The sequence below is a fragment of the Ranitomeya variabilis genome, chromosome 1, assembly GCF_051348905.1.
Source record: "Ranitomeya variabilis isolate aRanVar5 chromosome 1, aRanVar5.hap1, whole genome shotgun sequence".
In the NCBI taxonomy this organism is placed as follows: Eukaryota; Metazoa; Chordata; class Amphibia; order Anura; family Dendrobatidae; genus Ranitomeya; species Ranitomeya variabilis.
Window position 1 is genome coordinate 494101494 of NC_135232.1, and position 14558 is coordinate 494116051.

Genomic DNA, 14558 nt, shown 5'->3' on the forward strand with positions numbered 1-14558 from the left:
CTTTTATCTTGTTTTCTGCGCTGAGTGTGTACACTGAGTTTTCCATGCAAATCTCTGAAATACAAGATTCAGACGGAACCCCGACTGGAGATGCCCTATAATGAGGCAGATGGAGGCACTGTGAACGTCGTCTGGCCTATGATCTGGCGGTGTCCGTCTTTTTAGGTGTGCACATCAGGTTCTCTGCAAACGCTACATGGCGTCAGTGATATATTCTAGTCAATTTTGCACTCCAAGAGTCAAAAAGGTGATCCTTCCTTTCAGAGCCCTGTCGTGCACCCAAAAAGTAGTTTTATACCACATATTGGCCATCAGTGTAGTTACGATAAATTGCACAACTAACTGTATGGTCAATTTTCTCCTGTTACATTTGTGAAAATGAAAAAAATTGAAGCTTAAACAACAAAAATTGTGGGAAAAAGGTGATCTTTGATTTTCACAGCTCAACAATATAAAATTCTGTGAAGCACTTTGGGGCTCAAGGTGCTCACAACACATCTAGATAAAATTCCTTGAGGGGTCTAGTTTCCAAAATGGGTCATTTGTGGAGGGGTTTCCACTGTTTAGGCACATCAGGGGCTCTCCAAATGCTACTTAGAGTAGAGGGAAAGTGAAGGCAAACTGTGCTCCTTCCCTTCCAACTTAGCCCTGCCATGCACCAAACAGTAGTTTTCCCTCACATATGCTGTAACGGCGTACTCAGGAGAAATTGCACAAGAAATTGTAAGGTCCATTTTCTCAGATTACCATTTTTTCCTTCCACATTCCTTTAATCCATGGAAAAAAAAATTAAAAACCTGAAATGGTTAATGAACTTCTTGAAAGTGGTTTTGAGCATTTTGAGGGGTACAGTTTTATGAATGGTGTCTACATTTGGGTATTCTCTGTAAAAAAAAAAAAAAAAAAAAACTCAAAAGTAACTTTGATGTGGTCCTTAAAACAATGGTTTTGTAAATTTTGTTGGAAAATAAGAGATTGATGATCAACTTTGAACCCTTCTAACTTCCTAACAAAAATTGTTTAAAAACAAATTCCACAAATGTAAATGAGACATATTAGGAAATGTAAATTATTAACTATTTTGTATGGTATAATTATCTGATATAAGTGCATAAAAATGTAAAATTTGAAAATTCCAAAATGGTCATTAACACACAAAGTGGCTCAGTCCTTAACGCTACGTTCCCACGGTCAGTAATCGGCAGTGCTTTGAACGCAGCACACGTCCGCTGCATCCAAAGCCTGACGGCTTTTGAACGCAGGTTATTCAATTGATACGTGTGGAATCACTGCGTCCAATACATTGTACGACTGACATTTATCTAGCGGAGACACGAGACTAAATTGACATGTGGCGGTCAGGAAAGATGTGCCGCATATCCGTCGCCACGGGCATTGGTGCACGCATAGTGGGCATGGGACTCCTTAAAATCCCATCCAGTGTGCTGTAACATCTGGACGCTGTGGGTTGGACGCTGCGGATGTGTGCAGCGTCCAACCCACAGCGTTTACTGACCGCGGGAACGTACCCTCAGGGGTTAATCAAAGAGTAGTTATGCCCCTGGAAAAGCTCTTCATAGTGAGGGACAAACCCTTAAAAAAATAAAAATAAATAAATACAGCTTACATATGAATAACTTATTTCAAGCAACAAAGTATCATACTGGCTGATCACAGTATGGTTATAGCCAAGAGGCAGGACCTCTCCATTCAACTCAAAAAAAAAAAAATGGGGTTGCCCAAACCAGACTTAAGGTATGAACTTAATAAGGAAGAAGAAAAGGAAACGGATGAAGTAGAAAATATAATTTATAATTAATCCTTACTATGGGCCAGTCGATACTTGTCCACACAAGTATTCATACAAAGTCTTGTTCCCTATCCTTGGCTCGTGCAATTGCATAGTGTATGCTGCCTAAAAGTCAAATATTGTTGTCAGCAACACATGTCCCTAGGTAAGGGCTCTTCCACATGTCCTGATATTTCCGGTATCTGAAAAAACAATTCCGGAGATTTCAGTGTCCGTGTGTAGCGGAGCCTGGGAAGCGTGCCGCGATCAGCACTAGCAGGAGAGAATGTTAAGAATAGGGATGAGCGAATAGCTTCGGATAACTCCTTATCCAAACAGCTATAGCGCTAACCGAATAGCTGCATCAGGAACCCGGATACCTGGAGCGCTCCCGATAGTCAGGTGTCCAGTGCCGCAGCTGCATGTGTCGCGGCTGTGTGACAGTCAAAACACATGGATGGAGAGCCCAACAAACAGCGTCTCTATGCATGCGTTGCGACTGTCACACAGCCACGACACATGCAGCTGCGGCACCGGACACCTGACTATCGGGAGTGCTCCAGGTATCCGGGTTACTCATGCAGCTATTCAGCAAGTGCTATAGCTACTCGGATAAGCAGTTGTCCAAAGCTGTTAGCTCATCCCTAGATGAGAGTTGTATTCAACTGATAACAGCAAGAGGACACGGCAGCTGATCAGAGTAATAATCAGCCGCCGCCTGCGCAATATATAAATAAAAATGTGTGGGTTCCCCTGTATTTTTGATTTTTCTCATGGTGCTGAGATTACCGCAGTTCAGGGGCCTGGCTGGGAACGCAGCCTCAGTGACACATGGTAACCTCAATGACGTCACCGCTGGTCACTGAGGCTGTGCTCGCAGCAGTTCATTCTCCCAGTGGTTCTAAGCCTGGACGGTCGCATCTTGGCACCGTCCAGGTTGAAAACTATTTATCCCCAGACATGGATTACGGCGTGGGACAGAACAACGGACAGGTGAGCGATATTGTTTTTTATTTTTGTCTTATGAAAAGACATGAGAGCTTCAATGGAATGGGCATTAGGTGAGCATAACTGTGTTTGATATTTTTAAATAAAAGGAAAACTGTGTTTTGTTTTTATTTCAAATTAAAGACTTTTCTGGCTGTGTGTTTATTTACCATACAACTATAAGATTAGTAATGGATAGGCTTCTTATAGACGTCTGTCCAGCCGTGGGCTTGATGTCACTGGACAATACAAAGGTGACATCAACCCCACAAATCTGAACCCCATTTGGCAGTGCCACAGGGTAAGTGAAAAGAGCCAGGTGAAGCGCCAGAATTGGTGCCTCTAAGGCCGGGGTCACACTTGCAAGTACAATGCGAGAAACTCACGCAAGTCTCTCGCATCAATACCTGGAACTGCCGCCAGCACTTGGGACCATAGGGTCTCCTGACTCAAGTTGACCACCTCATCTAAGATTCAGAAATATAGATCAGGTCAGGAGACCCAGGAATAAGAACATGTATTGTGGTTGCAGTACGATCCTTGTTTCACCGACTGGTTTTTTTATGTGTTTATTTCCGTAGACAAAGCCTTTAAGTTCAAAATGCCTATTTTTCGTGTGCAGATTACATGTGTACTTTGTCTGCAGTACATGTTTAGTAAAGTTAGTTTTATTCATCAAAAACACTGCGACACATGCCGTTGCATTTTTTGCAACCTTTTTTTCACCCTCACCTTTCTCTACTGTCTGTGGGTGAAAAAAAAAAATAAGTTGCAAAAACACTGAAAGAAGTCACATGCAAATTTAAAAAAAAAAAAACACGCAGTTTTCCAATTCACTCAAAAAAACAAAAAAAAAACAAACGTGTATGACATTTCTGAAATCTCAGCTTTTGCTGGTACTGTAACAGTTATGTTGCATAAAAAAGCTGCTAAAACACAATGTGTGAACATAGCCTTAGGGTACCATTACACTAAACGATTTACCAACGATCACGACCAGCGATACGACCTGGCCGTGATCGTTGGTAAGTCGCTGTGTGGTCGCTGGGGAGCTGTCACACAGACAGCTCTCCAGCGACCAACGATGCCGAAGTCCCCGGGTAACCAGGGTAAACATCGGGTTACTAAGCGCAGGGCCGCGCTTAGTAACCCGATGTTTACCCTGGTTACCATCGTAAATGTAAAAAAAAAAAAAACAGTACATACTCACATTCCGGTGTCACGTCCCTCGCCGTCTGCTTCCCGCACTGACTGTGAGTGCCGGCCGTCACCGCTGTGCCCTGCTTTACGGCCGGCACTCACAGTCAGTGCGGGAAGCCCTGCCCTGCGCTTAGTAACCCGATGTTTACCCTGGTTACAAGCGAACACATCGCTGGATCGGTGTCACACACACTGATCCAGCGATGACAGCGGGAGATCCAGCGACGAAATAAAGTTCCAAACGATCTGCTACGACGTACGATTCTCAGCAGGGTCCCTGATCGCTGCTGCGTGTCAGACACAGCGATATCGTAACGATATCGCTGGAACGTCACGGATCGTATCGTCGTAGCGACCAAAGTGGCACTGTGAGACGGTACCCTTAGAGTATGCTTCCACGTCCAAGATTTTTTATGCAGTTTTGAAGCAAAAGACCAAGTGCTTATTCAGATGTAAACAATGTGAAAACCGGACATGTCAGTATTTTTTTGTGGACCAAATTTGAGATCAAAATCGGAAATGCACGTCTTGTCCATAAAAAAAATCAGATCACACGGATGCAATCTAAGTGGCTGTTCAATTTTCAAAGAATGCTAGAGAGGAGAAGGCAGAGAAACTTTTTTTTTTTCCTTCTCATCCAAGAAAAACTGATAAAGTTGGGACCAAACTCGAATGACATGAATCTGATAAAACCCTTAACAAAATGACTGATGAAACAAAGACCTTTTTACTCACACGTGAAAAAAAAAAATTGTAAATGAGCCTGAATTACAAGACTTTTTATCCAATTTTCTGCTTTTGGTTTAGAAAACTGCATCTAAAATCTGTGCCGAGACAACCGCCTCTTAGCTGCCAGTAGCCACAACTCTTATTTTCATTAGCCAGACTGGCTAATAAAAGGAAAGCAGGTAAGCGGCGGTTCTTTCTCACACACTAGCAGCCATAGATGACTGATTTGGCCAATGAACAGGATCAGGTAAATTGTTTTGCGCCAACTCTAAAGATTAAGATGCAGATGAATGTATGAGAAATTGTCCGAGTTTCATCCAGAAAACTCGGATCATTATTTTTTCTAATTTTGCTCCGTGTGCCATCCTTCTGACTACGTTTTACTTCTGCGTGAAGCACGATACATTTTCAAACATCTACACTAAAAAAAAAAATGATCTGATTAAATACAGTTTCCTAGGTTTATTATAGAAATATATCCGTAAAAAAAAAATTATATATATATATATATATATATATATATATATATATATATATATATATACACATACACATATATACACATATATACACACACACATGCCACTCGAATGTTCCGTGTGAGATTTTATTTATTTTTTTTTAGAGTAATACTTCTGTGTCTCTTTTCCTCACGCAAAGTTTGGCCGAGAGAAAAATCATTCATCCTAACAGCCCTATCGAATAACATAGGTATGTGTGTGGTCCAAAATCAGATGGCATACGTCCCATTTATACGCTCGTCTGCATTAATGCCAAGTCTTGAACCCAAGATACGAATAAGGCTGCCGTCACACGTTCAGTATTTGGTCAGTATTTTACATCAGTATTTGTAAGCCAAAACCAGGAGTGGGTGATAAATACAGAAGTGGTGCATATGTTTCTATTATACTTTTCCTCTATTTGTTCCACTCCTGGTTTTGGCTTACAAATACTGATGTAAAATACTGACCAAATACTGCTAGTGTGACGGCAGCCTAAGGCTCAACGTTGCCTTGATTATACAACATGATGGTCCATATGTAAAGCTAATCCAATATAGTATGGTAGTGACATTAATAAGGAGTACAGAGGATAATTTCTATACAGGCTTTAATGACATATTTGAAACAATAACAAATACTGTTGTATGAAGATTGTACAATAGCCTCAATAAACCAGTGATTCTGTTTGTCCAGCTACCACCTGGAGGCGAAGAATAGCTCAGCTTCAGTAACAATACTTACAGTTACAATCTCCATGCCAATCTCAAGAAACAGTATGAGCGCTAACAAGGCATCAGACTCAATACGACCATTATAGTATTCACAAACAGATGGGTGGTGGGTGCAGATCACTCATTATTCAGCAAATCTAATCAAATGAAAAGATGGTGCCTCCAACTAGAAACTGACCAGCAAAGCAACAGACCGTTCTCAGGTCACTTTATGATTTCCAAGTACACTCTGTAGCAGTGATAGGAATGCTGTGCCAAGCTCAGACAGGGCATATAAGTAACAGGTGGTCGTGTGTGTGACTTAAAACCGGGCCCTACCCACACCTAAAATACAGGTTTTTCTACAAAATTATTGCAATCAACCATCTGACTCAAACACAACTCAGAGAAGGTCACAAGTTTGCTGTCAAAAGTTCATGAGCCCGGTACCCCTCCCTTTATAAGTCATAATTGCAGGGATCTGATGCTAGGATTGAATATCTTTGTGTCGAGAAAGTCAGTAAGACAGAAAAGGTAAAAAGTGAGAGTTGTTCAGTAGCTGCTATCGTTTGATGGCTAACTGTAGAGAGGATCACAAATAGCAAGCTTTCGAGACTGACCACGACTCTTCATCAGGTTTGTACCGTGCTGCCTAGATGGACCTTCCTACTGGAGAACGTGACTAACACCTGTACATTTAGAAATCATGTTCAGAAACATGAACTGTCCTGTGAGCACCATGTCAACTACATAAACACAGTATAAGTGTAAAGACCCTATAAAACGGCACCATAAACCATAGGCCCTCAACAAGGCTTTCAGGAGGAGGAAAAAGCCAACAAGTTTTTCAAGAGGAATCCACTTCAGGAAAGCCTCCTTTAGACTGTGTGCACACAATATCTTTTTCACCTGAAAAACCTATCAAAAATGAACATAAGCATTTCCATACAAAAAGGACTTGCTGTGCTTGTGTTCAGGCTTGTGAACGTCTTTTAACCACTTTTCTAAAAATGTCAAGAAGTGCCCTTGACCATTCTTCTGGCGTTTTCCACTCAGAAGACACCCCGTACTTTCCTAGACAAGTCACTGGGAAAGCTCAAAACATACTTGGAAAACAGACAGCTTCTTTATTATTCAATGTAGTGAACAAAATAACCTGAAAACTACGTTAAAAAGAATTAACAAAAAACATGATAATACCCTCCAAAAAATGTCAGCAGCCAAAACTGTCAGAAAACGACTAAAAAACCCTAAAGACAATTCAGGGAAAAAAAAAATAAAGTTTCCTACGGTGTCTTCTGCTCGAAAAACCTGTCATATTCACCTAAGTTTAAAGGTGTTGTGTGCACATAGCTGTATTTTGGTTTTTGGAGGGGTCTTTCTTACCCTGAAGCATTTTTTAAGGAGTTTTAAACTGGTTTTGAATGTTCCCCCCCCCCCATGACTTTGCACTTCCAAGTGACATTTCACTCTTCTTTATTGGAGGGTGTGCAACACCTCGTTGGAAATAAAGAACTTGCCGTACAACAGCAAAGTGGATTTTTAAATTAAATGGAGTATTTTAAGCATTTCTTGAGGTGTAGATTTTGGAGCAGCTACCCTTCAAAACACCACTCGCAAAAATCTGTGTGAACCGTAGCCTTAGAAACAGAGACCCCTGCAAGAATGACTTAAGAGGGAAATGGAGTTCATCCTCAGGACACCTAAATCGAGAAGCACTCACATGGAGAGGATAGAGCCACTGATGGCCTTGCCATAGTACATACTGGCCAGGACACCATGCATGATCAGCAGGTATGGAGCAGCTGTCACATGTGGGTCATCAGCATCACTCATCTACCATTGCAGAAGCTTTTAATGGAGTAAGCAGTCAGTAACAACCATGGGAAAATGAAAACAGAAAATATATATAAATTAATGATAAAAGGGAAGTTAAAGGCACATTTACAGACCAAGAGAAAATGAGGGAAGCTAGAAGCAGAAATAGTAGAAAAAGTACCAGGGCAGTGTGCCATTAGGGATGGGGAAGGGTTGTCATAGTGGGAATAAAGTATGAACAGCCTGCAGGAACTTCCAGAGAACAATGCAAAGACAAAATAATGGAAAATTAACAGAAAACACTGGCCATGAATGTAGAGTATACTGGACTGGTAGAGTATAGCAGATGGACACGGCCAATCTGGAGGTGATAACTCCAATAAAGGAGGTGTAACTGGTCATAGATGGTAAACTCGGGGCATTGGGGTCCAGCATCAGGAAACAGTGGCCACATACAGAAGGTGGTGACAGGTGGCTGGTCATCAGCAGGACAGGTCTAAGGAAGCAGGAGATGCCCCAACAAGGTCTACGTAGAACATTTCATTGGGCTGGTTCAGTAAGGCAGCACTGGACTGAAGTGGTAAGGACGTGACATGCGCCAGGAGCATGGAGGCTGGCAAAATTGTGCCACCAAGAGTAACCTAGGCTGCCTGAACCCAAATCTGTGGTATTAGTGGAAGAAAAAAAAGTGACAGGTTAGAATGAAGCAAGGTAGTAATCATGGGTCTCCTAGAGCCTAAAAGTGAGAGGTGGGCATGGCACCTAGACCCTGATGAGGGCTGTGTGCAGGAGAACTTCTAGGAATGGCAGGTGGGTGAAGGGTAAAGGGGCAATGCCATGACTAGAGGTGGCGGAAGCAGAATGCCCCCTGGAGGCCATGAGCCAGGGGGTCCCTGGGAAGGACAGAAAGTAGGAAGGGGAGGGGGAGCAGTGGGATAAAGGACAGGCTGAGCCAGGACAGGGCTGAGGAGCCATGAGGGCTGCAGGCAGGGCACACTCCTGGCTCCCACATGCAGGGGCATGATGTGCCATATCATGGGGGAGTCCTGACTGGCTGCAGCCCCTCTCTCACTGACCTGCTGCAATCCCCACTGTGGTGGTGGTGGTGGTGGAGCTGCTGCTGCCGGACTTGCTGGGTCTTGTGTCTCTGGAGGTGAAGCTGCTGCTGCCGCCGCTGCTCCTTGCTGGAGGGGCTCTCACCACCGGGCACAGCACAGACACACAGGGCACTAGGAGAAGCCTGGCTGTGTGTGTCTGTGCAGCTGGCAGAGCCAAGGAGGGGGTGGAGATGGGGGTGCGGGGGCAGGGGGGCTCCCGTGCTCCCAATGAGTCCCCCCTTAGTTAAAATAAGAAGACAGAAAAATGAGGAGGAAAAAATTCCGGTTGGAGTTTAAAACAAAGAGGCGGAAATAGCCGAATCGTGCCGAGGAGAGCCGAATCTGTGAGCTGCGCCTGCGCCTAGCGGATGGGGGAGGTCAGCACGGAGAGGAGGAGGAGGGGATTGGCCTCCTCTATGCAGGAGAGAAGGAGGAGAGGTGTGAGGCACAGGCAGCACATGTCTGCTCCTCCTGCACACCTCAGCTCGCCCTCTGGTGTTACCCCCAGGGTGAGGGTGGCATCTTGTGAGGTGAATGGTGCAAGCAATGGCGTCATCCAGGTGGAAGAAGATGCCCCAGGACATGGCAATGCCAGCTGTCTGTGGACCTTCTCAGTAACACCATAAAGTTTCCAATACAATGGCTGGCAGGTTCTGCCACGAATGTAGTCGGGGCAGGCTGAAGTGGAGCCACTGTCACCGGTTGGATTTGGCACATCTTGTTAGAGGTCAAACACTTTGTTCCTGGGTTAGGACAAATAAATGCAACATTTTCTGGTTTCATCCAGTAAAAAATTGAGGATTCTGCGTCCGTAGTATGCCATCCATGTGACCAGCTTTTATATCCCCACATCATGTGTCTTTTTTACTTCCGTATACCATGTGCATGCCCGTTTTTTACGTCCATATGCCATCCATGTGACAGGTTTTTATGCCCCTAAACCACCCGTGTGTAGCGATGAACTGCGGTAACCTTACTGACGTCTCCGTTCGCAGTGTGAGAACTGGCAATAGGTTCACATGCTGTGAGCAGTGACTTCAGTAAGGCTACCGCAGTTCATCAGCTGTGAACTGCGGTAACCTTACATCACTGCTCGTCACTGCAGCCGGGTTCTCACGCTACTCTCATTGCTTTATGACTGCCGTGGTGAACGGTCACATTACTGATGTCACCGCTCACCACAGTCTCTGGATGTAGCAGAGACGGGGATCCTCGTGGGACCTCATTATTATGAATTTATGGTGGACCCTTGTGGATTACGTTTATTTTTGCTAATAAATGGGTATAAGAGGGTAATTGTCAGGGAGTGCTTTTTACAATTAAAGGACTTTTCTGTGTGTGTGTTTATTTCTTTTCACTATGGGGTTAGCAATAAAATGACAGACGCCTCTCCATTACTAACCCCTGGGCTTGATGTCAGTGGACATTACACGGCTGACATCAACCCCAAAAACATTACCCCGATTGCCAACGCATCAGGGCAATTGAGAAGAGCTGAGGCTTGGGCTAGGTTCACATTGCGTTATGGCGGTATGTTAAACGGACTACGTTACACCGCGGCATAACGCGGTGTAACGTAGTCCGTTAACGCCGCTATTGAAAGCAATGTCGGACGCATCACTAGCGCACACCCACAATGGGCGCGCTCGGCGATGTGCCGTCATTGAGTGACGGACCCGAGACGTGGGCTGCAGATGCTCCATCTGCGCTAGCGCTGTGCCAAAGTCGGCGTATGCGCTGAACGGACTGCACTAACGCAATGTGAACCTAGCCTAAATGCCAGGATTGGCACATCCAATAGATACGTCATTTCTGGGGCTACTCAGGGTTGGTGTTATTAGTCTGGGAAGGGGGCAATATCCATGGCTCTTACCAACCTATTAATATTAGCCTACAGCTGTCTGCATAGCCTTTGCTGGTTATTAAAAATAAGGAAGACCCCACATCATTTTTGGGGGGTTCCCCCTTTCTAGTAATCAGTAAAGGCTACGCAGACAAGCGTAAGGTGATATTAATAGGCTGGGAAGATCCATGAATATTGGCCACTTCCTAGAATAATAACACCAGCTCACAGCTGTCTGCTTTCCCTCGGCTTGTTATTAAACATAGGGGAGACCCCATGCCATTTTTCCATTTTTTTTAATTAGCTAAATACATGTACAGTAAATTACACACGCAAAGCACTGTTTATATATGTTACTGACATATTTCTATCTATATATTCTATTTTGACAGTTCTGGGAATATACTGTACTTGGCTTTTGAAATGTCCGGCTTCCCTTGAGATGGGTGCATGAAAATTGGACGGCACATGTATGGTCCCTGTGCTGTTCGATTTTTTTCTTGCATCCACTCACTTGCATTGGTGAGTCTCAGCCATTAAGTAACATGCTGCGATTTTGTTCCTCACCCCAATTCCAGGTGAGGAACAATTTACAGATGAACACTACCTCATTGAATAACATTGGAGCGAGTGCAATGTGATTTTCTCACATTGCACTCACCGATATTATACGCAGATGTGAGCGAACCCTTTCGAAGTGCCTCATTGTGTGAGACATGTGACTTTGTGAGTGCCCAGTTGATGGTGACAACATGGTTCTGTCTGTGTCCTAATACACGATTCTCTGTAGTCAGTTTATCCTCCATGTTGGAAGTCGCAAAGTATGTCAGACCCGGCCACACCAGTATTATGACAGATCAGAGTTACTGAGGGAGGAGCGTTAAAAATAAATAAATAAAGTTGGAGCATCCCCCAAAGCATAAAAACCACCACTTACCCAGCCAGTAGGATTCTTAAAACCATATGTATCATAAGTGAAAATGTCAACCCATTTAAGGACTATGATTCCATTCATAAACGTTTTTTTGACAGTTTTCTGGTGTAAAACACCTTCAAATATGACAATATTTTTGCTTAACTTAATTTTTGTGCAAGTCCCGGTCAGCTTCGACAAAATGGTTGGGACTGGGTGTGGATATGTCATGAAAATTTCTACCACTCTCCCCTCTCCAATCTGTCTTGAATGCTGCAGCCAGGATCATATTCCTCACCAATCGTTACACCGATGCCTCTACCTTGTGCCAGTCATTACACTGGTTACCCATACACTCCAGAATCCAGTAGAAACTTATTACCCTCACCCACAAAGCACTCCATGGCTCAGCACCACCCTACATCTCCTCCCTTGTCTCAGTCTACCACCCTATCCGTGCGCTCTGTTCTGCTAATGACCTGAGGTTAACATCCTCAATGATCAGAACTTCCCACTCCCGTCTCCAAGACTTTTCACGTGCTGCACCAATTCTTTGGAATGCACTACCCAGGTTAATATGATTAATCCCCAATCCCCACAGTTTTAAGCGTGCCCTAAAAACACATTTGTTCAGACTGGCCTACCGCCTCAACGCATTAACCTAACTATCCCTGTGTGGCCCATTCAAAATTTTTACCATAACTAGGGCCCTCGTATCATGTTCTCATACGCTTTAAGCATTTAATAGCCCTCTGTGTCTGTACTGTTACATACTTAGGCTGATAACCGGTTCATGCAGCATTACATGAACGTCCGAACAACGAAAGCAATTGTTACCATCCACCTCTCGTGTCTCCCCTTTTTCCTCATAGTCTGTAAGCTTGCGAGCAGGGCCCTCACTCCTCTTGGTATCTTTTTTGATCTATGTGTTTATTGTTATGCTGTAATGTCTATTGTATGTACAGGTCCCCTCTTAAATGTTAAGTGCTGCGGAATATGTCGGCGCTATAGAAATAAAATTATTATTATTATTATTACCACTTTTGTGTTGTACATTTGAACAGAAGTCTACGATACTCTTTAACTGAAGTAAGGCCACATTCACAAGTTGAGTATTTGGTGAGTTTTTTTACCTCAGTATCTGTAAGCCAAAATCAGAAGTGGAAAAATTAGAGAAAAAGTGTAATATAAACACATTTTTGCATTTATCACCCACTCCAGGTTTTGACTTACAAATACTGAGGTAAAATACTGACCAAATACTCAACATGTGCACGTGGCCTAACATTTCTAACGGTGGCATATACCAGTCATAAAGTGTGCCTAATTCATTAATGAATTAGACGCATCTCACCCCAGCGATTCCCCATTATTGAGACTGATGTGTACAATGTCAGAGTTAATAAATTGGACTCTTTGTATCAACTTTTTTTAGACATTTACACATATTTACATAGCACAAAAATAAAATCCAATCTGTCACAAAAAAAGAGCAATCGCTTCACTTGCATAACTCCCAACCGTCCCATCACAGATTTTGGCCTTTTCTATACTCACTATATACTCTTCTATCCATAGCTCCTCCTCTGGTAGCAGGGATGCTCCTCTACATAAGTTAAATGGTATCATTAAATTTCTCCCCCTCCAGTGATCAGCTCTCCCCAGGACTCAAAATCAACTCCATGTTGGCAGGCTGTTGCTCTACCTAGGAGCCACAATCCACAGCGATGTACACAGGAGAACTTGGTAATCTTGACCTCTATTGCTGGCAATGAATCCAAAAGTAGGGTGCACATGTCCATAGACATGCATGGGGTATATATATATATATATATATATATATATATATATATATATATATATATATATATACTAGATGGAGGCCCGATGCTATCTCATCGGGAGGGCAATAATGTCACAATGGGGGCAGGCTTTGCAGCGTTGAGAATCTCTCCCCCCATGTGTTCACCCACCTATCCACTCTGTCTTTCCCCTTGTGCTGACTTCTCCCGTCTGTGCTCTCTTCTTTGACCTGTCTACCCCATGTGCTATCCCCCTTGTCGGGTGTCTCTCTCCATCCTGTGCTCTGTCTCTTGTTAAGACTGCAGATTTCTGTTTGCGGTGCTGTTGTTGCCTAATGGCATCCTGTGATAATCTAATGACTTGTTTCTGCTCCTGTCCCTTTCCTCTCCACAGACCAACTGCCAACTCTCCTCTCTTACTGTCCTGTCACGAGCTCCAGCTCGCTCCTGTTTCCATGACAACTCCCATTTACTCTCCATTTATCTTATGCCTTGGGCATGCGCAGTTAGCACTGCCTGTCTTCTGACATAATTTGATGTCTTGCTGACTGCGCCTGTGCGTCCGCGCTGCCCGAGATCCCGCCCCGCAGTGTGAATAAATGAGAAGACACGGCACAGGCGTAGGGACAGTTGAAAACAACGCTGAGGAGGCGGCGCCAGGCACCAAGAGGGCATGAGTGACGGCGGTGCTGCATTAGGGGGGAAAAGACCTGCCCCCAGGACTATTTCAAGGTATTTTGGACAAATTGCAAAATCGATTATTTCTGCAGTTACAGCACCAAGAACTAAAAGAACCACCTTGTCAGAATGCAGCATTAGTGCTGCACAAGGTGGCTCTTTTAGTTACAAACGCCTGGGGGGGTGACATGTTCCCTTTAAACATGACCCACTGGTCATGTAGTTTGTGAACTCGTCTTTTCTTTTGAGTACTTGTTCTCCTGGTGCCAAGGGAACTGCAGGGGTGTGTTGATTGTAATTCCTTTCCTGCCTGTGTCTTGCCTGGGACAAACTTTTCTCCACACATTCTTGCACTTTGTGGTATTGTTGCTGCCGCTCTCTATCCCAGTCTGCATCTGGTGATGTCGTCTCAGGTGTTAAGACTCCCATGTCCAAATCAATGGGTAACTTGCCAGGTCTTGCCCTCATCAGGTAGGCCGGAGTGCAATT

The 14558-nt window shown here is 43.9% G+C and overlaps 1 protein-coding gene across 3 annotated transcripts in view; it reads right to left on the reverse strand.

The window, feature by feature from the left end:
- Positions 1–13776, reverse strand: part of PCGF3 (polycomb group ring finger 3) — a 136088-nt gene extending 122312 nt beyond the window's left edge. Inside the window, exon 1 of one of the 3 annotated variants that reach the window (XM_077280845.1) lies at positions 13147–13237. In XM_077280845.1, coding sequence (XP_077136960.1) covers positions 13147–13218 — 72 coding nt within the window. In that variant the 5' untranslated portion in view covers positions 13219–13237. Of the gene's footprint in view, positions 1–8812; positions 9183–13146; positions 13238–13562 lie in introns of those variants that run through there. The other 2 variants (XM_077280938.1, XM_077280893.1) reach the window with 2 other exon arrangements.
- Between the last annotated feature and the right edge of the window lie 782 nt (positions 13777–14558).